At 33.5% G+C, this 13,931-nt stretch overlaps 1 protein-coding gene across 2 annotated transcripts in view; it reads left to right on the top strand.

The window, feature by feature from the left end:
• MMRN1 (multimerin 1) overlaps positions 1–13,373 on the top strand; it is a 61,972-nt gene extending 48,599 nt beyond the window's left edge. The window contains exons 7-9 of one of the 2 annotated variants that reach the window (XM_054591549.1): positions 5,586–5,594; positions 11,554–11,691; positions 12,857–13,373. In XM_054591549.1, the coding sequence (XP_054447524.1) occupies positions 5,586–5,594; positions 11,554–11,691; positions 12,857–13,278 (569 nt within the window). In that variant the 3' untranslated portion in view covers positions 13,279–13,373. Of the gene's footprint in view, positions 1–5,585; positions 5,595–11,544; positions 11,692–12,856 lie in introns of both variants that reach the window. The other variant, XM_054591548.1, reaches the window with a different exon arrangement.
• The last annotated feature ends 558 nt before the right edge of the window (positions 13,374–13,931 follow it).

Here is a 13,931-nt window from a genome sequence, read left to right as displayed (position 1 = left end):
TTCTTGAATTTAGAATTTATTATTTTTTTTAAAGATTTTATTTATTTGTTTTTAGACATAGGGGAAGGGAGAAAGAGAAGGAAACATGAATGTGTGGTTGCCTTTCACACGCCCCCTTCTGGGGACCTGGCCCATAACCCAGGCATGTGCCCTAAGTGGGAATCAAACCGATGACTGAGCCATACCAGCCAGGGCTGATGTGTTTTATAAGGTTTCCAAAGCCACACACAATTTTGGTAGCTTGAGAGAAGCATTCACCTGTCTCAGCATATAGTTTGGCACACAGATAAGATTCCTTGTAGAGAAGAGATACGTGATAGGATCAGCAAGGGAAAATGACACAGGCAGGGTCTGGAGAAATCCACATGCAGGCTTCCTCATGTTCTCTCCCTCTCATGAGGGAGAACACCTGTGTGTACTCGTTTTTTTCCAGCCACACACACGCACATACACAGTTCAGTAACATTCAGTCTCAGGCCTGCTATATTGACTCTTTTTCTACTCATGATCTTGAAGATATTCTTTGTGTCAGAACTGATTAGCAAGCCTGTCCTCTGGAGATAGCTTCTCCAGTTTGTGTCAATAAAGCCTGTCAGTGTTTAAGCAAATATTAAATGAACTGCTTTTTGTTCATTGTTCCCTGGGAAAAGGAAAGACTACCCTAGTGTTCCAGAGAATTTCCCTTCATGGGAAAGATGGCAGTTGAAGAAAGAATGCTGACAAATTGACAAACTCTTCTGCACCTTGTCTTGCAATGAAGTGGCTGTGATATCTAAGGTGAATAGTCAGAAACCCATGCATTTGGTGCTCATATCTGAACGAAAATTTATACCACATGGTCGAATAAAGGAAATGGCACAGAGACTAGGTTTCATTTACATTGTCACTGCATGTTCTTAGGCTCTTTCTCTAACACGAATCACAGGAGCTATTTCTCAACTATTTGTTTGTTTTGCAACAAAGACTTGAAATAAAATTTAATTATGAACTAGTCTGTAATCAAATGCAATAAATAGATGTCTTTACTGGTCATTAACAATATTATAAATTCAAACTTGCACATATTATTTTGTGCTATATTGATTGTCAAACATGAAAAGGCAAGTACAAGCATTATTGTCACATATTGGGAACTTGATACACAATCATCTAAGTGAACTTGATACTTGCATCTTGACCAAAAAAAGTAGCATAAAAATAACAGCTATATTATTTTTAATGAACAAATATCTTTAATGAACAAAACAGCGACAGAAGCTTAGATACCTAAAACAGACTGACATCTGCCAGGAAGGAGGCTGGGGGAGGTGGGGACAGGATGAAAGATGGTGAAAGGATCAACCAAGAACATTGATGCAGGACCCTTGAACACAGACCACAATATGGGAATTGCCTTGGGGCAGGGAAGAGGGTGGGGCTGGGTGGAGGTGGGAAACGGAGAGAAAGCAGGAACAACTATAAAAGCATAAAAAATGAAAATAAAATTTTAAAAAATAATAGCTGTGCCATATATTAACTGCACATGAAGTTTGAAAAGCATACTTTAAGTTTTTGTCAATTTTTCAATACACAGCTTATTAATGGTTTTGAATAGAAATAAGTATTTTACTATAAATTTAATTTGAATTATTCTAATCTATTTTGAATGTTGTTTTAGGAGAAAATATCACAGGGTGTTCTACTGTTATCACTATTGATGGATCTAAACTGACATCTCTTCAACTCCAAAAATAAATTACCAATAAAATTATTACACTGTTTGGAGAACTAAAGAAATCAATGAAGGTTATTTCATGTCATGCCTTCGAATGATATGGCAACCAAAATACACATCTAAATTTTCCAAAAAAAAAAAGGGAAATCAATTTTTATGGTTAATCAACACTCCTTTAAGAATTCTGTATATGCTCAGTTTTCTAATCTTAAATAAGTGTTAACTTTTGAAATTAGGATTTAAGAGGCATCAACAGAAGGATAGTGTTTTAAAACTCTGGATGGAGTGAAGATGGGCCAAGGATTTGTGTGCTGCAGAGAGACCAGAAAGAGGAGCAAGTCAGGCAAGCAGCAGCCTTCCAGATGGTTGTGGAGAGGGAGTCAAGAGGGACTATTGAGAAGAAGCAAAGATGTAGTGGGATGAGAATGGTGTACATGGACGTTAGCGCCTTAGTATTTTCTAACACCACCAGAATAAATGAGAAGTTATGAAAAATACTTAATAACCCAAATAACTATCTGAAAAATAATGAGACATGAGCACTACCTGTCAAACATAATCTAAACTTGGTACCTTTGTGGCAAACTAATAATTCATAAAACCCTATGTAATAGTAAGCTAAGAATTTTGCTTGAAAAAGATCTGCCTCAAAATGGTTTTCCAATATTTGCCTTGATTAAAGAAAAGTACAAGGTCATTTTTATTACACCATGTTACATCAGCTCAAAATATAATGCTTGAACTCATTTAAGCAGTTTTGTCTTAGAATCAAGATAAACTATCTTTAATGTTACTACTCTTTTTGGAACATCATAACAATTCATAACTATTCAATTTAACATGTATTAATTAAGTGCCAATTGGTATCAGGTAGTGTTCTAAATGCTTTGAGTGTATCATCATCATGTTTAAAAAAACATCCCTGTCTTCCTGAATAAAAATATAAATTACATAGCATGTGCAAAGGTGATAAATGCTATGCACAAAAGAAAAATCAGAGTAAAGTAAGGGAAATCAGAGTGCTGTGGTGTATTCGAAGCAGATGAGCAGATTGCAGCATTATTAAGATAAAATGGTAGGATAGACGCCATTTGTTAGAAAGCAAGTGAAATCTTCAAGACACTGGGAAAAGAAAGGAATAGAAAGCAAGGCCCTGGCTCAGACGCTTTATAATTTTGTTTTAGAAAAAGCTGATAGTGGAAGATAGTAGAGCAATGTGTTGTTTGGTTACGTCTTCTGTTTTTTATTTTTTGTTATGTGCTTATGAAGACTAAGTTATTATAAAACTATTTTTAATGTGAAAGAAAAGAAAGTTGCCACAGACTATACTAAGCACTGAGTTCATTACTGTAAAAGGTAAATGTCTTCTGAAAAACTGGGTGTTTGAACAAATCTCATGGAAGCAGTGGTCTTGGGCTAGGCATTCATTCAACCATTGCTACACTGTGTTGATGGGTAGGAATAAAATGGAATCTGGAAATGTTAGTTAAATGTGAACACTTAGTAGAAAACAACTAATTGAAAATACAAACTCTTAGAATAAATAATAACACCAAAGATTAAATGGAGTATCAACAATTGAGCAGTTAATCATTCTGTTAATAGAAATAGGAATGTCAAGGAGGAAGTACAGATGTACACAGGAAGAAAATCTTAGTCTGTGATACATTGAAGATTTATTATTTCTGCAGAAATGTTCAAAAGTCCATTAGTAATGTGGATCTGGAATCAGATAAAAGTTGGAAATTACGTGCACAGAGGTGATTGCTTGTGGACGCAGGAGTAAATTAGATAGCTAGAGAAAAAGAATAAAACTGAAGATACAAACATGAAGATTTCTTATATGGGAGGAGAGAGAGAGAGAGAGACAGAGAGAGAGAGACAGAAAGAGAGACAGAGAGAGATCTTATTTAAAAAATAAAAAGAAATCATGTTTGGACCAGGGAAAATGCCTATGTCCTGGAACTCAAACTCTTAAAAAAAGGGGGATGGGGTGGGGAACATAGAAATAGAAGGAGGACTTGTGTAAACAAAATAATAGAGAAAAAAAGTTGTGGAAATAAGAACTAGAATGGAATAGAACATAAGGTCCATCTTAGGGACTAATGACAAATATGATTAGAAAGTCAGGATGCCCATCTGCAAAGCTGTACTTATACTTCAGTGTGAGGAGGCAATTGGAGTTTGGGAGGGAGGGTTTAAAAATATTTTTTTTCTAGCTCCATGAGTAATATATATTCATTATGGAAAATATAGAATGTGTCTAAAATACAAAAAAAATAGGTTGGCATATAGTAAACCTTCAGATAAAGTCAGTTTTTTTTATTTTATTATACATATTATATAATAGTTATAATAATTACAATGTATCATAAGCATTTACTATATGATTAACATTTTCATCCAAAATGTTTTTTCCATATAGTCTAATACTTTGTACTGGGCCAATATTGCTTCATATAGTTAATATATTTGAGTTTCAAAACAGTTTCTGTAGATGGTGCTATTATTATTTCTACTTTACAGATGAGGATACTGTATCAAGGAGGGCTGAATAACTTGCACAAAGTGGCAGAGCTCATCAGTTTGGGTCTGAGATTCAAACCCAAGCAGCCTGTCTCCCCTCCTTCCCTGGACGATTATACTGTCTCTTCATCACATGAAAGAATGTGCTGACATTTCTTAGCCTGCATTCAACTTTTAACTTCTAGGGCATTTTCAGAATATTTTCTTTTAGGTAATGCTGTACCTCTAGAGAAACTTTTGTGCTTATTTCTAATTTTATTTCCTTAAGATAATATCCAAGAAGTAAAATAGTAGTTTAAAGCCCATGTACAGTTTAAATAAATTTTATAAATGTTGCCAAATTTCAGAGATAGTCTTCAGAGACTATCAATGTATACTACCTAGAACAATTTATGAAAGTGCCTGAATATTATATGTATATATGTATAAACTCAGGCACACTTTGAATTCTCCTGAAAAGTTTGCCTGAAACACCTAAAAACTTAATAATACAAGATTTTAATATGCAATGATGTTTACATTGTATAGTGTTAAGGAAATATATTTCAAAGCTATATGGACAGAGGTTGTTTAGCGTCAGGAAAAGTGACTTTAAAACTACTACTACTACTACAATCATCCAGCCATGATATAAGGAGAATGTCAACTAAAAAAGTTAATGGGATGAAATGGAAATCAAAGAGCAGAGGCATTACTTTGGGGACACTTTATTTAGTAAAAAAATAAATACAAAAACTACAATAAAAAAATAGGGAGCCTGGAATATATCGTCAGTGACTTTGACATCGTAGGTAGGAAATTGAGGGACTTAAAATAGACAAGATTATATGTTTGTGGTATAATTTACATAGTTAAATGTGCTGGTTTTGGTGTACAATATATAAGTTTTGATAAATGCATAGTCATGTAATCACCACTACAATTATGATAGAGCCCCCCGAGATTTCCTTGTGTGTCTTTGTAGCTGACCCCTTCCTCCACTCCCAGTCACTGGCAACCAGCAATCTGTTTTCTTCCCTTACGCTTTTATCTTTTCCAGAATATTTTATAAATTAAATCATACACTGTGTGTGTAGGCTTTTGAGTCTTGTTTCAATTTAGTATATATGTTTGAGGCTCATCCATGTTCTTGCATGTATTCCTTTTTATTGCTGAGTAGTAAGTAGTTCATGTTTGTACAGATTACAGATTGTCCATTTACCAGTTGAAGGATATTTTGGTTGTTTCCAGTTTGAAAGGATTATGCATAAAGCTGCTATGAACATTTACATACAGGTTTTTGTGTGAATGTAAGTTTCCATTTTTCTTGAATGAAAATGTAGGAGTTGTGTAGCTTGATTGCAAGAAAAGTATAGTTTAACTTTATAAGGAATTGCCAACATTTCACAATTGCACTGATATATATGAGAATTTTAATTCCTTCGCATCTTGTCAGCACTTGGTGTTGTCAATATTGTTTATTATACCATTTTAATAAGTTTATAGTATCTTGTGATTTTATTTTGCATTTTTCTAATGACTAATTATGTTGGAGATATTTTGATATATTTGCTAGTGTTTTTTATTCTTCTTTTGATTGAAGGTTATGACTAAAGAAAAAGGTGAAAACAATTGATAATATCAAATACAAAAACTTTGACTCTCCTAGGTCATGGCTTAAGATAAAAGAATAATAGTTTGATAACAAAGGTAAATTTTTTGAGACAGGGCTAAAACATTTGGTAAAGATTGCCGATTGATTAAATGAATTTTCAAAAGTTGGGGGAAAATATCCCAGAAAATGTTATCAAGAACAACAGAAAAATGTAATAGAAACAAAATTAAAACTGATAATTTGAAGAAAAAGTCATAAATACAGTTGGAAATAATATTTTCATCCACCTGTACACCCATGAACAGAATATGAGTAACTAAATAAATGAATTTAAAACTTTAACAAATAGATATTGGTATTTCTAGAAGTTGCTGGAAGGGTCCTATGAAGCATTTCTAGAGCACTAGAAGGATAAGCCTTAATTGATAGACACAATTTTGATAAATGAGAAGGCATAATAGCACTGAAAATTAATGTAGCCATAGTATGACAGTCAAAATACTTCAGGATGAAAGATAAGCAAAATGCCAACCTTGTGTGGACAAATTACCTGGAGGAGAATTATATAGAAGATTTGTATAATGCTTTCATTTGTGCATGAAAAAACTGATCCAGAGGCAATGATAGGCTCTCTCACTAATCTGCTGGAAAATATTCTGCCACAAGTAGGGATTGTTATCTGCCCTCTGCAAAATCATTGTTTAAATTAATAAAAAATAACAATTTGATGCTAAACAGAACTAAACAAATGCAAATTAAATATTAATTCAAATAAATAATAAAAGTAAATACATCAAACTTATTTTATATAGCATACTATGTGTAATGTAAATAAAAATAAGAACAAAGTAGAAGCTATCAATAAAATGTGCCTTTTCATTTTATTTATTAAATATCCATTAAGTAAATTCTGAATGGGCACTGAGAAAAGATGAATGAATAGGATGGTAAATTCAATACAGTCTCTCTTAACATTAAGCAAGTAATTATAATATAATAAGAATGGCAAATGTTAGCAAAGGCAGAATGATTTGAAAATGTAGAGAGCTCTCAAATCATTTCAAACTTAACATGAATGTTTATGAAATATGAAAGTAGGATAAATAGAAAAGTATAATTTGAACACATATCAGGGTCCAGAAAGCAAAATCCAGAACAAATTGAGACCCATGGAACATACCAAGACAGTGGCAAAGTAACTTTAGTCATGTTCAGAGCAGGGAAATGAATACTGAAAGACTAATTATACTACCTACCTGCACAAGAGTGCAGAATGTTGAGTTGGCAGAGCTTTTCAACTAATCGTGCTAATCCTCATTAAAGAAAATAAATGGATTAGAAAGAGTATAAAAGGTTTGAAGCCTGAAGTAGAAAAGTTGTAGAAAGTACGCTTGAAATGAGTTCATGTCTCTAGAAAATCATGCCGGTGGCATGATGCCACCTGTGCTCCATGAAAACCCAGGAAAGATGAAGAATCCCAGTTCATGCCTTATCTTAGAGTTGACATACTCCTGGTGATTGAGAAATCCTTGTTTTATCATCATTCTGCTTTTGATTTAGAGTTTTACAGAACTCATAGGTAGATTGGACGGACTCGATCAGTAATTTTCTGTTAGATAATCAAATCATTTTGATTATTTCATAAAATGAATAATAAAGCAAATTTCTGTAATTGTAGAATATTTATAAAATTATAACATAAATCCTCAGTCATTTTAGTGATTTAATGTTTGAAGAAATATCATGAACTTTATAGATATATAACTAGATTGTTAGCCTAAATTAGGCAGTAGAAATGTCTATTAAGACTCACTCTAAACTAAGATACCACAAATAACTATTAGAACTGCACAATAAACATTGTTTGGTGATTAAAAAAAGAAAACTGTGATTTTTCAAGAAACTGAAGGAGCAATAAAGTATTGGATAAGAATGACATGGTCATCTAGTCAGTCTTTGATTGCTTTGTTTATTCATCTTTAGAAAGACATTTTAGCACTTCTATATGTCAGGCACAGTGCTATTAAGTAGGGCCACAAAGTTTAAGAAATAAAAGACCTGAGCTCTTACCTCACAAAGCTCACACTCTAGTTGGAATTAAGAAGGACATGTGAGCAAATATAATAGTGTGAGAAATTTAATAAGCAAACTTCTAAACATCAGGTAATAATTAAAGGAATTATATGTTATTAATACTTTTGACAGGTATGGGAAAGATGTCAAAAAAATGATATTCTATTGAAGTCTTATTTTTGTTGTTAATTCAAAAACAAATTGCCTATTGAGCACAGATATGCACAGAAACTTTTAAAGGTACCTAACAATTTTTAAGTATTCTAGAAATCAAGTAGAAAAATGAAAGTCAGATAAGATTCATAAAAGTAGATTTGTAGCTAATTGTATAATAAAGTACAAATAGTTTCAATTGATAAATCAGTGCCAATCAATCTTTAGTTGTGTGTTATAAAGCTAGGTATTTCATATCGATTCACTAAGTATTTGTTTCAATGACTTGGATGAACACATAAAACATACCTTTGAAAATGATACCAAAGCTGGGAGGGGTGGTTAAAACATTGCATACAGAATTAAAACAAAGACCAGAGACAATAAGTCAAATGTAATAAGATACACTTACTTATCAGTAATAATTGTGAATTATTGTTAAAATGAATTAAATAAGTATGAGATTTTAAAGACTGTCAGTGACATCAGAACATAGAAGTCCTGTTATGACCCAGTGTGATACAGATGCAAAAATAGACAATGAACACTTGATGCTTATGTAAATTAACAGAAGTGCGAGGTCATTTCTTTCTGACAATTGTTACCATAGCTTACTCTGACTAGACTCAGTTCACAGTATGTCCAGTTCCGGGAACCATAAGCATAATTTTATGTACTGTAATGTAGATTATTTTGGCAGGGACTTAGAAACCAGAGGTATCTAAAACATCAAGGAAAGCAAAGACTATAAAACACATGCAGAAGGAGCAGGTGCAGAGCAATGGGTGAGGTGCCCTAGACTGATATTCTGTAGGCACGATGACAGATGTCCTGGAAGGTGAACTGTGTGTGGTCTCAGCAATTTTGAGCTACTGCAGCAATACAAGAAAGTGCAGGCCCCTAATTAGATTCAAGGGGACCCTTACTCTAGATGAATAACCCTACAAAGAAATTGAAATAAAGGGCAAAATAGAACCCTCTGAAATAACTCAAAGAAGGGAAAAAAGGCAAGACCCTGTTTCTAGAGGTGATGGGACACGAGGAGAAGAATGGAAAGTGCACCCTGGACATTACGGAGAAGGCAATGGCCCTGGTCGTGTGGACTCACAGTAGAGCTAACAGCAATGCAAGAAAAAAACATTTCTTAGAGTTCCCAAAATTCTCCTGCCTAGGACAGGTTTTATCCCTGATTCATGGGCAGGCCAGAGTCTACTGGTGACGGTGGCATTTTCCCATCTGGGAAAATAAGAATTACAGCGCTGATCAGGTTACATAAATAATTCAGTATTCCCTCAACTCCACCGCACAGTTGATTCATTCCCAGGGAAACACGTTCATTGAATACTATCCCGTGAATTGATCACTGAGCTGGATTCAGAGAATGTGAAAACAGATAAAGCCAGTGCTTTGACATAAAGAATTCATTATAGGTAATAGAGAATCACTAAAGTTTTTAAAGTCAGCACATAATGGGCTAGATTTTAAAATGATGGCTAGCAGCAAATGGTAAAGTTTAATAACTTATTCACGTAGTTGAGCAATAATGTTAAAGAAATGTAGACCATAAAACATTTGTTAAAAGATATTACATATGTAATATTTTTTGTGTGTCTTAGTTGGAAAAATAGTTTATGACATATTGCAGAGAATATACCAAAATAATTTAAATCACTTTTTAATTGCATAAATAATATATATTTTATTTGCCAAAAATTCTTAATAATAGAAGCATGCAGTGGTCACGTTTTTATGTGAATTTTAATTATTTAAATATGAAATAGGATGTATGTAAAGTATTTATAGATTGTACTTCTTGAGAAAAATGTTAAACAAAACAAATAACCCTAAATTTAAAAATCATTGAAATGCGTGGCCTGTAAACTGTTTACACTATTGCCACAAGGTGGTGCCATAGTGATAACTGTGCCAGTAATATCAGTATTCTATCCTTTTCTCTGCATTTACATAACTATTTTGTTTATAACCATATTCATAATTTGAGGCTTTCTAAATACATAAAATTATTCTATATCTACTATATGGACTGGAACTTACTCTCTTCAATAAATCAAATGTCATCGTTCTTAAACTGCTAATATTCCTTAGTGAAAAGATACTGTACTTCATTTAACAGGTCCCACATCAATGGTCATTTTGATGTCTTACAATATTTCACTGACGCAAATGATGTCATAAAGAACATTTGTGAACAATTATCTTTGAATACATAGGAAGTGTGTCTGGAGTCTCCATTTTACCAGAAGAAATTTCTGATTCAAAGCAAATGAACCTTTTAAATTCTAATAATTATGGGCCAGTTATCCTAGCCAAAGGTTCTAACAATTAAAGCTCTAACCAACACTGTATGAGAAGGCCCATTTTCTCTCATAGCTCCATGATGGAATTTTTTTTTAAAGATTTATTTATTTATTTTTAGACAGAGGGGAAGGGAGAAAGAGAGGGAAACATCAGTGTGTGCTTGCTTTTTGAGGGTCCCCTTACTGGGGACCTGGCCTGCAACCCAGGCCTGACTGGGAATCAGACCAGTGACACTGGTTCACAGGCCAGTGCACAGTCCACTGAGCCACACCAGCCAGGGCTGTTTTCTAACTTTTTAAATGTTGCCACCTGATAGAGAACAGTTGGTGGTGATAATTCATCATTCCTTCATTAGTAGTGAGGTTGAATAGCTTTAAATTTTTTGTGAGCTTTCGTGTTTTTGTTCAGTGATTTGCCAGCTCAAATTGTTTGCCCACTTTTCACTATTTTTAGAAGGTTACATTTTTTGTTGTTGTTTTGGATTGGTCAGGATTTTCCATATGTTATGTATATTAGTCATTGAATTGTTGTGTCTGTTATTTTGTTTTTTCTTAATCTGTCACTTATCTTTGAATTTTGATAATGGTGGCTTTTATTGCAAATGAATTTTAATTCTTTCAGTGGTCAAGCTTCAGGATTTTATCGGTTATAACTTCTCAGTTTTGTTTTGCTTTGAAAAGGTTTTCCAAAATTTTAAATCTCTATGAAGATATTTCTTTTATTTAACTGAAATGCAATCCTATGAGGGGGTTTTTTCATTAGTATTTTTGTGCATGTGGAATTTATGTTTTTATGGCTAACCAATTATCTGAGCACAAGTATTGAATGGACACTTTGCTTCTCCGATGATTTGAAATATTACCTTTATCATGTACCAGTTTCAAACATACATGATTTTGTGACCAGCTAACCAAAATATTCATATTTCCACACAAATATATGCAATGGACCACAGAATAATTCCCACTTCCAAGAAGCAAGAGAGCTCAGAGAGGTAAGGGATTTTCAAGAAATCATGTGACTACCTTGAAGGCCAACCCGGACCTAGGAACCCATTTTTCTTATTTCTTAGTATTTTTTTTTGTCTCATTCTGCTGGACACTATGATTTGAAATCAACAGAAAACCTGTCACTTTTGCCCTCTTTTATCTTGACTCTTTTTCAGTAACAGAAGAAGCGTGTAGCAGGTCCCCATGCCAGAACGGGGGCACGTGCGTAGATGGGAGGAGGAGCTTTGTCTGTGCCTGCCGACATCCCTTTACTGGTCACAACTGCACTGTCAAGCTAATGGAGGAAAACGCTTTAGCTCCAGGTAAGAAAGTACATATGCCCTTGATTTCAATGTCACATACAAAAACACGTTTGGAAATATTTATGAATGAATATTTAAGCCTGCTTAATCTGGATTCCCTTGAGGATTAATACCTGTTACTTCTGAAACTTACTGAATAATGCACATGATTTACAAATAGAAACATAATTTTGTCCAGTAAATTCATGTTGACATACACTGGTTGAAATTTTCAATATTAGTGTAATAGAGGCAGGTTTTTTTTTTCCCCTGGGCACCCTAAATAGAATATAAACGCTTTCTCTTTAAACAAGTTGTTAAACAATACACCTTTCATTCATATCAGATGCGGTCATTTAAATGGAGCTTTCTTAAGTGCTTACTAGCAAAGCACCTCTTCCATGAAGGTCAAGCCAATAGTGCCATGTGCCTGAGTTAGGACTGTTACAACATGTTCGAATTAATTGAGTAGCATAAGATGTCTGTTTTGTGCATTTATCTTTTAATCATTGGTTGCTGTAAAGTTACTTCAAGAATGTACCACTTCTGATTTTTTGTACAAGAAAATATATGCAACATTTAAAATATATTCTCTTTAGTGAGAACAAAAAACATATTCAAATCAGCCTTTTAATATGCCACATAGTGAAAAGTAAAGTTTTTAGTCTATTTTTAAATCTTAGCCTTTGTTAGTACATTTGGCATTAATTACATAGAGAATTCCTTTTGTCTACTTCTCTATAGTGCGTGTGACTTCATTAGGTTTCAGTTTAGCCTTTAGATACTGTTTGACAAAGTGCTGGAAAAATCGTTTCTACCACATGTCAGCTTCAATTCCTTCAAAGGGCTTTGAATTCCTTTCTCTCTGGAGAGAACAAAGCAACATGCAAATTAACTTTTGAATTATTTTTATGAGGGAGGTAGAATGTTATTATTATTCTTTCCTCATCTAAATGGAGAAACTGAGGCTCAGAGATGCTTAGCGATTTCAGGTAACTCAGCCAAGAGGATAGGGAGGCATCCAGACACACCAGCCTTTGTTAAATATGATGAACAGTTATCAAAGGCTAGCCTTTTTCTTCTGCTAACCCTTTCTGTACCTGAGATAAAATGATAAGGATATGAAGAAACGCAAAGCAAGGTAAAAACATTAAAACTAACTTGTTCCATTTTTTTCCTTTAACAGATTTTTCCAAAGGATCTTACAGATATGCACCAATAGTTGCTTTTTTTGTGTCTCATACATATGGAATGACTACACCTGGTCCTATTCTATTTAATAATTTGGATGTCAATTATGGATCTTCATATACTCCAAGTACTGGAAAATTCAGAATTCCGTATCTTGGGGTATATGTTTTTAAGTATACTATTGAGTCATTTAGTGGTCATATCTCTGGATTTTTAGTGGTTGATGGAAGAGACAAGCTTGCATTTGAATCTGCAAATATTGACAGTGAAGTACATTGTGATAGGGTTTTGACTGGGGATGCCTTATTGGAATTAAATTATGGGCAGGAAGTGTGGCTACGACTTGTAAAAGGAACAATTCCAGCCAAATTTCCCCCAGCTACTACCTTTAGTGGTTACTTGCTATACCGCACGTAAATTAGTGGGAGAGACAGACCGTCACCCTTACTGAGGAGTAGCCAGTGTTTTTATCTACCTTTGCATGCACATTGGTTCTATTTTTAATTTTTCTACACGAGATGGAAATCTGCCTTTTAAATCTAAGGCTGTAAGTTTGTTTATTTCATAAAGTCATTTGGATATCTTTTGAGTAATCTGAATATGAAGGGGTTCTTCCTAAAGAGATTCAGTAGCGCAGAAAACAAAGTGTGTGTGTGTTAGCATAACTATTTTTGTTTTCTCATATTAGGTCATTTCAATGTAAAGTAATATCCAATGATAGTCACTCAACATTGTCAGTCACAGAAGCCTTTCCAATAAAACATTAACTTGTGTTATCCTTTGCATATATAAACATTAACATGTATTTCTTAAATTCACAAATTTAAATAAAGTACTCAAAGACTAATAAGTGTTTTTTATTTTGATACTTACTCTTTACTGTTGAGTTAATCAATTTTATATATTAAAATTTTTTTTGTAATCAAAATTAAGAAAGAGAACTATTATTCTCTTCCTTTAATTAGAGGATAAAGTAATAACTGACAGATATTCAAACATCTATACGCAAATATCAGGATATATAAGTGGATCTTTTACTTGCCTCTATTATACAATATCTATAGGGGAAA

This window comes from Pteronotus mesoamericanus, unplaced genomic scaffold, assembly GCF_021234165.1.
Source record: "Pteronotus mesoamericanus isolate MK-2021 breed Mesoamerican mustached bat unplaced genomic scaffold, CSHL_Meso_final scaffold_232, whole genome shotgun sequence".
In the NCBI taxonomy this organism is placed as follows: domain Eukaryota; kingdom Metazoa; phylum Chordata; class Mammalia; order Chiroptera; family Mormoopidae; genus Pteronotus; species Pteronotus mesoamericanus.
The sequence above is the reverse complement of the archived record's forward strand: the minus strand, read 5'-3'. Positions and strand labels throughout refer to the sequence as shown.